We start from the raw sequence: 14,070 nt of genomic DNA, 5'->3' as shown, positions 1-14,070 counted from the left end.
TGAAGAGGTAAACACATACCTAAGTTTTTACAATTATTTAAAGTACCATACACAATTAAGGAATCATAAATATGATAAATATTTGCAATCCAACCCCTGCTTTTAAGAATGGTGTACTCTACCTCCTTACTGGTAGGGGTTTCTGCTGTACCACAAACATCCTGGCGGTGTTGCATGCTTGATGATTCAGCACCTCGAGGTGAAGATGAATCAGGAGATGGAGACTAGATGCAAAAGAGTGACAAAACAAATAAGAAAAATTGTAAATCAGTTTCTTTGGGGGGAGGGCTGAGAATGAGGATTGGACAGGACAGGCTAAAGTGGGTTGAAGAACAAAATTTCACCAGATTATCCCCAGACAGTAAACTTTTTTTTTTTTAAACAATGCCATTAATTTTATTTCCAAGTACATCTATTTAGGTTTACAGTCTTAATCATTGATATTTATTAGGCAGGAAAGGCAGGATAGAAATCATTTAATAGACACATGAATTAAACAGATGTTTGTATAAATCTTTTTTTCATAATGTTTATATCTTTTTAAAAAATATAAATCTTTAAAGTTTAATTTCTTGCTTTAATCTGCACATCCAATCACACCACATAGATCTACAGTGATTTAGTAGTTCCAGTAATAAATATACAGAATTTCAAACAAAGTCTTCTAAACTCAGGTCTGATAGAGGATTGTTTATTTAAGGCTATGTTTGTACACAGAACACTTCCATGGCTTTATTTCCCCAGTCTTTGCTTTTGGTCAAATTTAATAGAAATTATAGTACTAGGATAAATTAAACACAGAGAGAAATCACTGACACTATGATGGATTATCAGTACACAGTCAGGTCCTAGCAAATTTTATACACAATGTGGTTTGGCATGATAAAAATGTACCAAGGTTTTCAAAATGCAGCAAACCTCTAACGTGGTGGCAGTTTGTCATGTTGGGCAGAACTACAGCCTTCAACAAGTTTTAATGGTGGGGATGCTGCCATTACAAGAGTACATGCGTGGGATGTACTTGACCCTAGCATGCAGTCCCTCCTCCCTCCTTCCTTCTAGCAGTCTCTTTTTCTATGTCCACATGCACCCCATGCGTTTCTCACACACTGTCCTTGTGCCAAAGGTCTAGTGAAAGGTGATCTGAAGTTCTACATCAGTGGTTTGCAACTTCTTTCATGTCACAACGCCAAAAAATAAAGTATGAGACTGGTGACCCCACTGTTGATCCTGCCCCCTCCCAGGACCCTATCCTTCCACCCCATCTCGCCCCCATAATGCCCTCCCAGCCTGTAACCAAATATTCTTATTAGAGAAAGCAGAAAAAGTTACCATGAAGCCTGACATTAGTGAAAGCTATTTTAGCACAATTGCTAAGAATCTGAGCAGGACTGGGACAAAATCTCCTGGGTACCTGCAGGGGTGGGCAGCATGCCTCCCCCTTTATCTGGTGGTGCTCCAATCCAGCGGTTTCATTCTTTTTCATTCTCGTAAGTTGCCATGACCCCACAACTGAGACTTCACAACCCCATTGGTGTCCCAACCCCAAGGTTGAAGAACATAGTTCTACATGATCCAGTTCTACTATTGGGGCTAAGCAGGTCTTGCATGAACGCAGATAGGATTAGAGTCTACTTTAGGGACCATTTGCATGTTACTGAACAACTCAGAGCAAGAACTGGGTACAAATAATGACATACCCAAGAACTAGAGAGGTATCCTCCCAGAACTAGAGGGAAGTTCCTGTATCCATTTCTAAACTTGTTCTTGGAATACTTGCAGCACAATCTTATGCTCCACAATCCTGAGCATATCTACTCATAAGTAAGTATCCTAGAGCGCTATGGGACTTCCTCCTTGGTAAGTGTGGGCAGGATTTCAGTCTTAGATGCTCTTCCACTTATTATTATTCAGAACATTTATATAGCCCTTTTCAGCTCAAAAGTTCTCAAAGTATTTCATGTAACGTTATAAAGGGTACGGTTCCCTGTCCCAAAGGGCTCTCAATCTAACAGGAAATAAAAGGAAGACATCAGTAATAGCCATTAGGAGAGATACTATTGGGGGGGGGGGTTCAATAAAGATAATTGCTAAGCTAAATACAACAGAGCCATCACTTCTTCTCCAAGTCAAGGATGCACAGCACAGATAGGCTCCCAAAAATGTTGCGTGACAGTAGCCTATACCTTCCTGCTCCATCAACATCTATTCAGAACACAGGCACTGAAAGGAATTATTCAGTATCCACTGCCTGAAGCAGTGGTGAGCAATCTATCCAATACATTCTTTCTCCACACTCAAAAGAGATACACAAGAAGGAAATAGCTATTGCCACAAATCCTAGAAGCAGAAGCCTGTAAAAACTGGAGACAGACAACTGTTTTTTCAGAGAGAGTTGAAGGGAGCTTAAAAAAGGAACTACTGCTTGTGGTATGTGTGCTTATCTCACTTTTGTCTCTTGTAAAAAAGTTTTGTAGGTTTTTGTGTTGTCTCAAACTCACAGAACCTTTTGTTGTTGGCATCCTTCAGTCTCGGAAGACTATGGTGTCACGCTCTGAATGGTGGTTCTGGAACAGAGTGTCCTCTCCAGTGCGCGAAGCCTGGGTAAAGTAGGTATGGAGGATAGGCTGTTACCCATGCAGCAAATCCCCCCTCTCCACGTCGCTGGAATGGTCCAATGGAAAGGCAGAAGCCAATACGGTTGGTTCCAGCGGCATCGCAGGAGTTGCCAGAACGTGACTGTGTTCAGCCATGAACTGCCTCAGGGACTCCGGCTCCTGATTTTGCCTCGAGGTTGACTCCTGAAGCCTTTTCCATAACTGGATGTAGCCACAAGGCAGTGGAGGTTTGGGGTCAGAGTTTTCCTTCTCTCAGATGAGCTGCCTTCCCAGGCTGACGAGTCCCATCGACCCGGTGGCTGTTTAGTCGCCTCTTACGACAAGTACAGCCAAACTGAGGGCCTATTCTTATCCCCAGCCCCCAGGGGAAGGAACCTAGCTGGCCAATAAAGAAATTTGTATTTTCATCATGAGAGCCACCTTTTCATCAAGCCACCTTCTTAAAACATTTTATCTCTCAAAAACTCACATGTAAAAAAGATTCACTACCCTTACAGGATTTCACCCTTTGAACCATTAATGGTACTATGGAGACACCAGTGCTTGCAGCGATATTGTATTTAAGAATTACATAGATGCTTGCCTGCTGTCCTACTGCATCTGTTCCTACTGCAAGACCTTTTGTACCTTATCATCTGCAGTTGGACACAAATTCCCACAATAAACAAGTATTCCCATTTATAGTTCTTTTTATGCAATATATCAGTAACAAAAAAAGTATGTTAAAAAGATCCTATTTATATATTTATTACATTTTTATCATACCCATCCTCTCCAAGGAGTTGAAGACAGAGTAAAAGGTCTTCCCATGACCTTTTATATTACCATAAGCTTTGCTTCAAAGATAAATAAAGCTTTAGGACTGAAAACTCTATTACACATTTGGCACATATTTTAAAACAAAACTATCCAGTTAAATAATGGCTGCTTCCAGGTCATCCATATCTACAAGAGTCACTTTTAATTGACGTCCTACAAGCCTAATAGAGGTTTGGTCTGCAGTTAACAGAATATTGTTTAGAGCAGGGATCTCCAAACTTTTCGGCTGAAGGGCCGCATCAAATATCTGGCATGGTGTTGAGGGCCGTAAAAAAAAGAGAAATATAAAATTTAAATACATTAGAGATGGAACTTAGATGAATGACTGAAATGCATGGGCTCAAATGTCCAGGATTTCTCCAAGCACCAACACAGCACAAGAAATAAAGCACACACACTTAAATGGACCCCCATTCCCCCACTCCACAAGCACAACTCTGGTTGTGTTTGGTCAACTGGGCCAGAGGCTCTCAGGGGATCAGAGACTGGCCGCAGGCCAGATAGAGGCTCTCCGCGGGCCGCATCTGGTCCCCGGGCTGGGGTTTGGAGACCCCTGTTTTAGAGGGTTAAGTAAAAATTTCCTAAAGCCCCATTCACTCTCATATCAGAGTTTACCTACCATCTTCCTAAGATACTCAGCCTGATACATCCAAAAATTCTCCATTTTGATAATGCCGTTGTCCTGCTTCAATTGCAGAATCACCTACAAACCAGCAAGTGCCTCCAGATTACTTTTTCTGGAGGTATTATTTGCCTGGGATTTGAAAATGAAACCTGTAAGAGGAGATGCCTGCAGTGTCCTACCTATGCAGATTAACCTTCTTTGTTGCTGAATGGCTGTCCTCCAAGAACACGCCATGTCATTTGAGATGTCAAACTGCAAGTGTTTCACAAAAGTTTTTAATTTACTGTTGTATTGCAGAAGCATATTTGTATCAGAATTATAGCAATACTGGTATAATACTATGTAGTCTAGCATAAAATGTGAGTTGGTTGAATTCCCTAGATTTTTATTTGAGAATTGGTAGCAAATACTGCTAGATACAAAGCTAAGGGTTTATCTAAAGTGGACTGAAAACATGTATAAGGTTACTGCAATATTTGCATTTGTATTTGTGAAATGCAGTTGAACTGCAGTAATGAGAAATAAATATATCATTGTTTTCAGTGGCTGTATTAATTTGGTCAACCAGCCTAAAGAAGTAGGATTTACCAACTCAGCATGTTTCACTTGTTCTGGACTTGAAAGTGCTTGCTGTGGAGTGAAAAAACAAAATAGGCAAGATTTAGCTATGTCAGTGAATGCTTCAGTCTACAGACCCAGCAGGAAAAGGAACAGATTCTCAGGGACATCCTCAAGATGAAACCCAGAAAGGACAAAGAGGCAATTTCTATGCAACTATTTTCCCCTTACCATTGTTATGGAATGAGTCCTGATTTAGCTCAAGGAGCTTGTGATGAATACAGGGCTAGGCTGTGGAAGAAAAGTACTTTCACTGACTTGGACCCAAATCTTCATGAGTGGAACAACATGCATGCAAGAGCTCTTCCCCACTCCATCTTTCCCAATTGCAGCTCCCTGAGTCCTGTCAAAAGTCACTCTTGAAACAGTGTGGGATGTCATGTAGGTAGAAGGTTGGAAGGATCATATTTCATACATCTGCACATATGCTTTGGATACAGAAGGGCCCATGTCCAATCCCTGGCATCTCCAGGTAGGGCTAAAAAAGGCCCTCACTGTCAGTCACTGAAAACAATATCAGACTACAAGAGCCAATTATCCAACTCAGTAGAAGGCGGTGTCATATGATCAAACGTTGATAAGAAGAAATCCCCAGAAAACAGGTGTAGATTAGTTCTGCAAAACAGAGCTCTGCAGTGCAAGATGCCTGCACAAATTTTTGAAAGTTTCTCCCTCCTCCCACAGTCCCCCAATTATCCCACCTCCCAAAGGAAAAGGTCATGGGCAGAGGGGACTGCTGTGGGGACGAAGGGGCAGGAAAAACCTGCTAAAGAACTCTGAATTCAATCCTCTGTTTTCTGACTTGCATGTCCTATTCACATCAAAATGGAGAGGTGAAAGTAACTATGTGAAGAAAAAAAGAGTCATATTTATATAGGACTGTATTCACAGAAATACAATCATGACTAAGCACCACCAAAATCAATGGGACATGTTATTTGCAGGTCCCAATAACTGCTGTCCCAGTAGCGTCAATAGGATGTGGTCATGGCTAACTTTCTTTCGATACAACCCTCAGATTTACAGCTTGTTCCACATCTGCAGCAAAAGCATTAATCCTTCAAAACTGGATAAAATTCTTTCACGTGTTCCGGTAATTATGAGCCATAAAAGCCCGAACTGGTAGGTCTTATATCACTCTCTTCTTGTTGCTACTCCAAGGGATATTTGGCAAAATGTCTTCTCCCTAAAATTTTGGTAAAACCAGCATTTGTCCTTTCTGAACAGTTCTGGTAAGATCACAGAAAAATTCAGCACCATTAAATGCTCAGAAGAATCAATCTGGGCTGTACAGTAACAGATACTGCCTTCAAAATATTTTACTTTCTGAATTTGTATCCAGGTCACTTGGTTTATTTATTATGTGCCTATTCAACTTTTTCTTTTGCAAAGCTTGGATGGGTTCACATAGGACTTCCAGTGGTCTCCTGTACAGGCATAGAACAATGCTAGCTTCAGCAATGCTGCAGCATTGAGTGCTCCAAACTACATGTATCAAAACATAACATGTATTTGAAAGCATCTGAAAATGTTATTTTCAAAAAAAGTTATATTCTCTTATGAGAAACCATATTTATATATAAATGCATAACTATCATATGAAAGTTGCTTGTGATAAAATTGCAGCGGATTCCTGGAGGTTGCACTCAAGTTTATCATAGGGGTAATTCTATTTTGCAAAATCTAAAACAAACTCAGGCAATCCACTGCAACTCCCTGTGTGGCAATGCAGAGGTGCTAGCAAGGCCTCCACCTCATCCTGCGGGGGATTTTCTTTTTTTTTTTTAATTTTTTATTATTTTCCAAAAAAAAAACAGAAAAAAAACAAATATAAACGAACACATAACAAACACAAACTCAATACACAACACACGAACACACCATTGGAGGCAATTGGTGCAGGCAATCATATATCAGTATATCTAATCAATCAATACATATCTCCTAATCTTGTTCCTCTTCTAGTTTAGCCTCTTAATATCATTTGTCTATCATATCATTATATGTAATATATCATGTATACAATACGTTCTTCTAAATGCCCTATCTTCTACATCTACAACTTCATTTTCAGCCAAGCGCAGAATGGTCTCCATTGCTCAATCTGTGTCGGTTTTCACTGTTGATTCAAAATCTCTATAAGTCTATCCATTTCTGCCACTTTCATTATTTTCTTTATTAATTCATCTTTCATTGGAATTTTAATGTCCTTCCAGTATCTAGCAATTAAAATCCTCCATCCTGCAGGGGATTTTCAACCTCCAGAGGTTCCTCAGGGTATGGAGACATTTGTTCCCTTGTCCCACTTGGCCTGGTGGGTCAACTTGGACCTGCATCAGTTTGATAGCTGGCATACGGCTGAGCTGATCCGTGAAGGTGGATCAGGCCCATGAAGAAGGTGAGGATTTGGTGTCTGCCACTGCTGAACCCACTCCCTCACAGAATTGATCCACGCTCCTCCCCATCTCTGGCCCATTCTGCTCATCCCTCCTCCATTTCACCCAACGCCCCCCCCCAGCCCATCCTTTTTTACCCCTGGACAGATTTAACCTGCTCCAATGAGTCTTGGACTGTCTGCTGGCATTCAGGAGCCCACTTTGGCCTCCCTGCCAACAGCCTGCAGCACACACAGGCAGAGACTGCTTTGCAACTGCCATAAAGCAGCATGTTATGCCGGCACCAGGCCCAGTTAAGATTGGGCTAAGGCAGCAATCCTGTATATGTTTACCTAGAGTCAAGTCTCACTGAACACAGTAAGACATACTTCTGAGTCAAAATGCAAAGGAACATGGTATTTGACTGCAATTCTCAGCATACTTTAACATAACTGAAATCAGTAGGATAATTATAAAAGTAAAAATGCTTAGGATCAGTTTGCTCACTGCTTTTGTCTTTTCCATATATTGCTTTAACATAAGAAACAAATAATTTACAGAATTCTGAATCCTTTTAGAATATGGATAATCCTAGATCCTTTTTCCTTGGTAGTACAGTACATTAGTCAGCAAACATCTGACTATTCAAGCACATGTTCAAAAATTATTTGGCTCACTGCATAATTTTTGGAGTTAACACTATCAATAGAAGGCCCAGTGGAATTCCCATCTGTGTTTCAAACAGCAATTATAAAACTTTGGCTTAGCAAACAATAAGCACAGCATCACCTCCACTGAAGCTGGTCACATTCTTTAAGGCTCATGCAGTATCTGAAACCTGCTCAATTATTCAATGCAGCCTTCTCTGTTACCCTTATTAATAATAGAGTAGCCCTGCTGTGGAAAAAAACTGAGGCTCTGCAAAGCTGCTCTAGCACTAGATGGAGAACTCAGGAAAACCGGTAACGTTAACCTAAGTTATGAACAAAACAAAACAAAAGAAGGGCAAAAGGAAGAACAAATTCAATTTCACAAACTAGCCTATCCATGTACAAAAACCATCTATACTGTATGATGTCTGTAAGCAAAAGGAGAGCTATTACTAACTACCTTCTGCGTCACAGAGTGAGAGCAGCTGTGTATAGAAAATGGTTGCTACATCTATTGGATGGGACATGTACCATCACCATACTGAGTCAACTTATATCTGGAGAAAATGCAAGTTTCTCAAGCCTCATAGGCACCTCCTTCTTAAAGAATGAGAGACACTTACAGTACTCTTTCTTCTGTGTTGATTGGCAGTTACTGTAGCCAATGAGAGCAATGTATTCTCATAAATCATCGTGAGCTTCCTGCTTTATCTCCTATTGCTTCACCTACAGTAGTGGTTCTCAAACCTTTTAGCACTGGGACCCAATTTTAAAATAACACTCTATCGGGACCCTCCTAGCTGTACAAGACTTTAAAAAAGGTGATTCAGAAAGAAATACCACAGACACTTGCCTATAAGTTGATCTCACAGATAAGACGAGGGAAGGTTTTGAGCCAAAATAATGTAATTTTCTATTAGATAAGTCAGGAGTGTGTGTGTGTGTAAATAAACTTAGGAAGGTGCCTAACTATAGTTTTGTCTGATTTTATCTGAGGTCAGATCCCAAAAAATTATCTACCAGTAATTGTTACCTAGGAACTATATAGCCTCTATTAAAAATATAGTAAGATATCCTAAGATACATTTTTTTAAAACTCTGGTCTCCACAACCTTTGTGTAAACACTGTCAGAGTAAGTGCACTGCAAACAACATACCGATAGAACCATTACTCAAATTTTTTTAAGGCACCTGGTGTGTTAAGCCAGAGGCTCAGCACATAATATACAACTTAGAACACATTACTGGGAGTGTGTAGTTTAATTCACAGCAGAGAGACAAGCAACAAGGAATGAGCATGAGCAAGTGTAGTTACACATAGTTGCAACCCTATTGACTCAGAAGTAGACCCATTGCTTTCCATGGGCGCTATTCTTAAGAAATGGTGCACTGAATTGCAGTCTGGGACTTTGTTTCAGATGGAAAGGAGGATGACATCTTCCTGTTTTAAAAACCAGACTCCTAACCAGAGGAGTGTGTCACATTCTTTGAAAATGACTTACCAGGAACTGTTCTGAGGCAGCAGCAAAAAGAAAGGGAGATAAAGGGGCTTGTGAGGAGCCTTTCTGAGGAGTAAGTGCTGCACTTCCACAGCAGCAACCCTCATACAGACTACAATTCCCATGAGTACCTTCACTTCTCTTACTGTCTAAAGAAGCTAAAATGGGGACCTCTGAATACTGTAATTACTAGTAAAAATTCTCCTTTTTCCTCCACCCCGTGTCCTACTCCTCAGCCCTGTCCCATCCCCCACTTCATCAGACAGCTGCTAAGCTTCCCAGAAGCTCCCAGAGGCTTCTGCTTCATTCACTGTATTGAAGACCGAAGGCTTCAGGGTCAATTCTTAGGTATAATTTTTTTGACTTATAGGCGAGTATATACAGTAATATTTCTTTGTTTATTTATAAGTAATATTTTATTTATTTATTTGCAAAAAAACTTGATTCATTTCTCATAATGAGGCAGCCCTAATGAATAGCTTCATGGCTTGATGGGATTGACTATGAGACCCAGCCTCCACTCCCTGTCACTGATGGAAAAAACACACACACAAGAAAAAAGATGCTCAAACATTTATCTTCCTATATTTACACATACTTGCAAACTGCAGCTCAGCTTTTTACAGGGCAGTTAGCAGCTATCTTTCTGAGGGCACAATCCTAACCAGATCTACTCAGAAGTAAGTCCTATTTTGTTCAATGGGGCTTACTCCAGGAAATTGTGGTTAGGATTGCAGCCTAAATAGCCTCAGGACTTGAGGCAATTCGTTACCTGATCTTTCCATCACCTATGTTTTCATTGAAGGCTCTGTGGGACCCACCAGAAATCAGGTCATGACCCACCAAGTGGGTCCCAATCCACAGTTTGAGAAAACCTGGTCTATAGCGTTGCTTCCCATAGTACTTGACTTTTCAGAAATGGATGCCCCCCGATTACTGAAGGTATTACTGTACTCTTATAGTGGTTTCTAAATTTATACTAAGTGAAACCCCTATGGAATTTTGTTTTACTCAAACAGAAAAATTGTAAGTGGGACCCTTGAATATTGCCAACTGTTAAGTCATTCTCTTGCCTCCAAGATATCGTTATCATATCTGATGCTGCTAGTTTGAATTTTGCTTCTCCTGAATAACATTTAATCATAACTTAACTACAATGCAGTTGCTATCACAACTGAGCAGAAAGCAATGCTTCAGAAAATAAAACAAGCTGTACTCATATTTTCTGAAAGAGAAACTATAGACTCCTGATTTTTTTTTTTTTAACTCAAGTACAGCTGCCCATTCTTACCCTGCTCTAGTTACCAGTATTCATTCTGGCTGGAAGATGATCTGCATTAGACAAATAGCAGGGTTCCAACTCTGCCTATGTCAGAAGCAAATGCATTAATGAAACTGATTAGGACAAAAGGATACATGTCTCACCAAACTTTAATATCTATAACCTAAGACAGGGGTGCCCAAACCCTGGCCCTGGGGCCACTTGCGGCCCTCAAGGCCTCTCAATGCGGCCCTCAGGGAGCCCCTAGTCTTCAATGAGCCTCTGGCCCTCTGGAGATTTGTTGGAGCCCACACCGGCCCGATGCAACTGCTCTCAGCATGAGGGCGACTGTTTGACCTCTCACGTTAGCTGTGGGATGAGGGCTCCCTCCACTGCTTGTTGTTTCACCTCTGTGATGCAGTAGCAGCAGCAAAGTAAAGGCCAGCCTTGCTTTGTGCAAGGCCTTTTATAGGCCTTGAGCTATTGCAAGACCTGCATTCATTCATGTAAGTTCATCTTTAATGTATTCATGCAAACTCCCTGCATTACAATCTCTGCGCATGAACTGGAGGTTGTCCATGACTTTGTGTACCTTGGCTCAACGATCTCCGACACTCTTTCTCTCGATACTGAGCTAAACAAACGCATGGGTAAAGCAGCTACCACGTTTTCCAGACTCACAAAGAGAGTTTGGTCCAACAAGAAGCTGACGGAACATACCAAGATCCAGGTCTACAGAGCTTGCGTCCTGAGTACATTTCTGTACTGCAGCGAGTCATGGACTCTTCGCTCACAACAGGAGAGGAAACTGAACGCTTTCCACATGCGCTGCCTCCGACGCATTCTCGGCATCACCTGGCAGGACAAAGTTCCTAACAACACAGTCCTGGAACGTGCTGGAATCCCTAGCATGTATGTACTGCTGAAACAGACGCCTGCGTTGGCTCAGTCATGTCGTGAGAATGGATGATGGCCGGATCCCAAAGGATCTCCTCTATGGTGAACTCGTGCAAGGAAAGCGCCCTACAGGTAGACCACAGCTGCGATACAAGGACATCTGCAAGAGGGATCTGAAGGCCTTAGGGATGGACCTCAACAAGTGGGAAACCCTGGCCTCTGAGCGGTCCGCTTGGAGGCAGGCTGTGCAGCATGGCCTTTCCCAGTTTGAAGAGACACTTTGCCAACAGTCTGAGGCTAAGAGGCAAAGAAGGAAGGCCCATAGCCAGGGAGACAGACCAGGGACAGACTGCACTTGCTCCCGGTGTAGAAGGGATTGTCACTCCCGGATTGGCCTTTTCAGCCACACTAGACGCTGTGCCAGAACCACCTTTCAGAGCGCGATACCATAGTCTTTCGAGACTGAAGGTTGCCAATAATAATGTATTCATTTATGTAAACTTATGTAAATTTATTCAAATTTTAAATGTAAATTAATTTTTCCCCCCGGCCCCTGACACAGTGCCAGAGAGATGATGTGGCCCTCCTGCCAAAAACTTTGGACACCCCTGACCTAAGATAAACAACTCTGATTGCATTTGATTTTTGATATTTCATTGGTTGCCAATATACTACAGTAAAGATCAAGGGGTAACTTATAGATCACCAGGTGATACCAAATGAAATTTATAGAGAAACAACTTTGATTCTCAAATATATTATATGAAATAGTTCTTTGCATATTTTAATTTCTATGATTTCATATATTTTTATGTGATGTTACCTTTTGCTTCAAAAGTAGCATATATATATATGCTTCAAAAGTAGCATATATATATATAGATCATTCTATTTTAAGGATATGTAATCTTTTGCTTCAAATAGCAAAAAGCAAGACTATACCAATAATGCTAATGTGAAGATTGCAGGATTTGTCAGATGGACACAAAATAGCATTAACAAATAATCCTGCAGTTTGGTATACTTACATCGCCCTCTAGTGGCCTCTGATCTTCACCATCCTGGGTTGGGCTGATGTCTTGTCTCATCACCCAAATGGGTTCTTTGGGTTCATCAGGGGTATAAGGAGAACGAATGGTCCTTGTCTTCACTTCCTCAATAGCTTCTTTAATGTCTTTGATAGCTAGTGATATTGCATCCCTTTTTTCTTTGCTATACCTCTGCACCGATTCTCCTACATTAACAGAGGGCCTAGAGCCAACTAAAAGTTGACTGTTGCTTTCATGACGCATGTTAACAGGAGCATTGCTAGTGTCCACATTCTGCTCTGCTTCTGGCATGTCTTCAGCGGCTTTGTCTAAGCTCTGAGAACTCATGCTCTGCTTGACTTCAGCCACAATTTGGTCAATGTCTTCCTCTTGCTCGTAACTGTCCATCCTCGGATAGGGAGCAAACTCTGCCTCCTTTTCAGGACTGTCAGACTCTCCATCGGAGCGTTCATCGTAGTGGTGGAGACGTGCTCCCAGAGCTTCTTTTCGGTAGTTGTCGGCTTCCTCCCTCTCTTGCTCATAGAGTCTAAGGCCTTCCCTGACATCAAGGTCAGGTGTGTCGCCTATCTCCTCATATACGTGTTCCTGCAGCCCATAGTCGGCATAGGGCTCTGCATACTGATCGTCATCTCCTCGGTGGAAGAGCCGGTGGGTGTACACGTAGCCTGAATAGGCAGCATTCATGGCTTCTTCATGCTCAATGGAATGAAAGTGCAAGTGGTTGGGAAGAGTTCGGTTATGAACAGTCTCAGCATGCTCTGCCTCGGCATTTTCTGTGTACTCCTCTGCCTCAGGCCTATACTGAACTGCATAGGCGCTTTCATCCTCATTTTCTAGCACTCTGTCTCCTTCATAGGCATCATCTGTTGCAGCTATGATGTCTCCCTCAGCAGTATCCGTGTGATTATGGAAACCACTCTCTGTACTTGCTGACCGTGCTAATGTGCCCTCCTCTTCTAGTCGAGAATGTCCCTCATGGCTGCCATTGGCACACCTCTGGTAATGAACAGCATACTGTTGCTGTTCTTCCTCTACCTCGGAATGCTCCAGGTCGGCCTCCACAGACTCGTTCACCTCTCTACTTCCTAGATCATCATTTACTTCTCCTTCAGGTGGTCCCTCAAAATGATTCATGGCAGGCTCTAGAAAGTGCCTCACTTATGCTATTGACATTTTGTGCATTGAGGCTGCAAGAAATCACAATAAGAGAAGTCACTGCACAGGGATGGGTATTTTTTTAAAAATAGCTTTGCAGTGCTGATACAAATATTAAATGTAAAATGAAGTATTTCTGCTTTCACAGAAAGTCATTTGTCTTATATGTTGTAAAATTTGTGAGTAAGTCATACACTACAATTTTATGAGCAGCAAGTCTAAATTCAGTAATAGAAAAGTTCATTTATGATACAGGCAGAAACACAGAGGAGAGCCGAGAAAAATGTACAAGACATAATTATTAGCTGACTAGCCAGAACTGAATAGGCAGGTCGACAAGACAGTATGAGGGACACTCTGCAAGGCACAAATAAAACCGGAGGAGGGAATCGTTAAAGGGGAAAAAAACCCTGCAAGGAACACAGAAGAATACACTAAGGGCACAATCCTAACTTGCACTGGAACAGGCAAGCCAGGAGGCTTGCGCTGTATCCAGCGCAGGAT

The 14,070-nt window shown here is 41.6% G+C and overlaps 1 protein-coding gene across 2 annotated transcripts in view; it reads right to left on the bottom strand.

Annotated features, from left to right (window-relative positions):
* Positions 1-13,594, bottom strand: part of APBA1 (amyloid beta precursor protein binding family A member 1) — a 48,543-nt gene extending 34,949 nt beyond the window's left edge. For both annotated transcript variants that reach the window (XM_066616406.1, XM_066616407.1), the window contains exons 1-2: positions 12,391-13,594; positions 123-224 (exon numbers count right to left, since the gene is read on the bottom strand). In XM_066616406.1, the coding sequence (XP_066472503.1) occupies positions 123-224; positions 12,391-13,545 (1,257 nt within the window). In that variant the 5' untranslated portion in view covers positions 13,546-13,594. The remainder of the gene's footprint in view (positions 1-122; positions 225-12,390) is intronic.
* Positions 13,595-14,070: the final 476 nt, after the last annotated feature.

The sequence above is a fragment of the Tiliqua scincoides genome, chromosome 2 (assembly GCF_035046505.1).
Source record: "Tiliqua scincoides isolate rTilSci1 chromosome 2, rTilSci1.hap2, whole genome shotgun sequence".
Classification (NCBI taxonomy): domain Eukaryota; kingdom Metazoa; phylum Chordata; class Lepidosauria; order Squamata; family Scincidae; genus Tiliqua; species Tiliqua scincoides.
Note: the sequence above shows the minus strand (reverse complement) of the source record. Positions and strands in the feature narration are given on the sequence as shown.